The sequence below is a fragment of the Diospyros lotus genome, chromosome 4 (genome assembly GCF_014633365.1).
Source record: "Diospyros lotus cultivar Yz01 chromosome 4, ASM1463336v1, whole genome shotgun sequence".
NCBI lineage: Eukaryota > Viridiplantae > Streptophyta > Magnoliopsida > Ericales > Ebenaceae > Diospyros > Diospyros lotus.
This window is the reverse complement of record NC_068341.1, coordinates 17086613-17088844: the sequence shown is the minus strand read 5'-3', so window position 1 is coordinate 17088844 and position 2232 is coordinate 17086613. Positions and strand designations below refer to the sequence as shown.

At 33.9% G+C, this 2232-nt stretch overlaps 1 protein-coding gene across 1 annotated transcript; it reads left to right on the top strand.

Annotated features, from left to right (window-relative positions):
• Positions 1-315: 315 nt before the first annotated feature.
• On the top strand, positions 316-1756 carry LOC127800525 (protein EPIDERMAL PATTERNING FACTOR 2-like). The gene is made up of 3 exons (XM_052335179.1): positions 316-564; positions 1101-1174; positions 1262-1756. Exons 1-3 carry the CDS (start codon positions 453-455, stop codon positions 1460-1462), a joined length of 387 nt encoding a protein of 128 aa, XP_052191139.1. The 5' UTR covers positions 316-452; the 3' UTR covers positions 1463-1756.
• The last annotated feature ends 476 nt before the right edge of the window (positions 1757-2232 follow it).

Here is a 2232-nt window from a genome sequence, read left to right as displayed (position 1 = left end):
GTTAATCTGTTATCATGACCCAGAAAAGGGTTATGAATATATATATATATATATAACTAAGGGTGCATGAGTTTGGACTATACATATAAGATTAATAATTTGGTTGATTTAATTAATATGCAGTTTGCATTTATATGAATGAAATTTGAAGTATGAAATTTTGGAGGCCTCAAGAAAACATGTGAGAAACTTTAAAAAAGTGGCCAAGGATCATGTGAAGTGCATCAGATGTACTTCCACATTTATTATATTTACTTCCATATATATATATATATACACATATTCATGCATACAATTCTATGCCAGCCAGTTATAACATCACTGAGATTCCTTCAAAGCCAAAAACCCTTGTGTTTCTTGGCCCCTGAATTTGTTATATGATCAGGGCTCCATCTCTTCAAAGCTTCCAGAAGAAGAACAGTACTGCAAATTAACTAATAGAGTACAGAGATATGAAGAAGAGCAATACAAATATTATTATTCCACCATTCTTCTTCTTCTTCACCACCGTTGCAATCCTTTTCATGGTGCTTGCAGTTGCTCACTCTCTCAGGCCTCACCATTGTAAGCTCATCAAATCATCGCTTTCAATTACGCACAACTTCTATCTGTTTACAGTGGTTTTTTTATTTCAGCGTGTTTATATGTAGTGTCAGGACAAACTGTTCGCAAAAAGACGGCCATAAAACAACGCTTGTCTTTTGGTAGTGACAAGTCAATATACAATGAGTTTCTAATTATGTTTTTTAAAAGAGAAGCTTTTATCCTTTATTTTCACTAGGTAGAAACATTTATTCTTTTGACTTTTTATTTTGTCCAGTCCCCCTATTGGTCAGCACAAAAACCCATTATCCATACTTTTAAAATGGTTTATTAATTCTTGTAAAGTCTACAGATTATACACCCCGTTTCAGATGTTTTTTGTCGGAATGGTAATGCTATATATTATATAAGAGCAATGTGGTGAATTTGAATTCTATTACTTTGGAACAAATCATCAGCCATTAAATTAAGCAACTACCTACTTCTATACAAATAAATGTGTGTGTGTATATATGATGATGATGATTCTGAGTTTCAAGCTTCTTTAATTTCTTTAGATAGTTCAAGCACCTTCAACGGAAAAGCTACTCAGAGAGGAGATGCTCTTGAAAATCCCATGCAGTACTCCGAGGTCTGGTTTCTTGGGTTTCGTAATTTATTATATATGTTTTTCTAAAACCTCCATTAATTAGTTAAGCAATTAATGTGTAAATGACAGATTAATGGGGGTGGATTAAAGGAAGAGCTGGGAATGGAACTGTACCCAACCGGGTCGAGCTTGCCAGATTGCTCGCACGCATGCGGTTCCTGCTTTCCGTGCAAGAGGGTGATGGTGAGCTTCAAGTGCTCCACGGAGTCTTGCCCCATTGTTTACAGATGCATGTGCAAAGGCAAATACTACCATGTCCCTTCCAACTGATCACTTAAGACTTAAATATTTAATTTCTGGCTTCTGGCTTCTGATGAAACTTATTAACTATATATTGTTGTCGATTATGGATTGTGGGAAGCTTAATTAATTTTGTATGTAGTAAGTATGACAGCTAGGCAGAATTTTGGGGAAGCTTTGCAATGGCCATCGTGTCTATGTGGAGGACTATGGTCCTTTGGGTTAGAGGCTTACCCCTTTTAACAGTATTTCAGACCTTTGTTTTGTTGGCTGTTCATGCCTAGTCCTCCTCAATCCATCCATAGCAAGAGCTCGTTTATGTAATGCCCTGCTGCTGTTCCTGTCAACTATTATCTCCAAAATTTAGGATGATTTTTTAATTATATTTCACTCACAAATTTTTATAAATTTCTCTTTTAGTTCCTCACCAATAAGTAAGGTGACTAATCATAATTTTACTCTATATCAAACTTAATCGATATACAATATCAAAAATCAAACATTGAACTAATAAACCAAGTCATTAGGTCTTATGTAATGTTCAAACAAATAAAGAAATTAAATATTACGTAAACAAATATTTTAATTACAAACACATGAGAAAAATTGTCTTTTGTAGTTAGTCATCTTTTCTTTACTTTTTTAAGTGCTCAAATCACTTAACACGTTTGAATATGTCAAAAATAAGCACTAAACCATTAATGACACTCTCAAAATGGTTTTCATCATATAATTATGCATAACTTCTTACTTCTATTGGGACAAATGAACTAGTAACCATCATTCCGTTATTTATCAAA

Coding starts and splice junctions, on each gene's coding strand:
- LOC127800525 (XM_052335179.1), top strand. CDS start 453: ATGAAGAAGAGCAATACAAATATTATTATTCCACCATTCTTCTTCTTC. Junction 565..1,100: donor CTCTCTCAGGCCTCACCATT/GTAAGCTCATCA, acceptor TAATTTCTTTAG/ATAGTTCAAGCACCTTCAAC. Junction 1,175..1,261: donor ATCCCATGCAGTACTCCGAG/GTCTGGTTTCTT, acceptor TGTAAATGACAG/ATTAATGGGGGTGGATTAAA.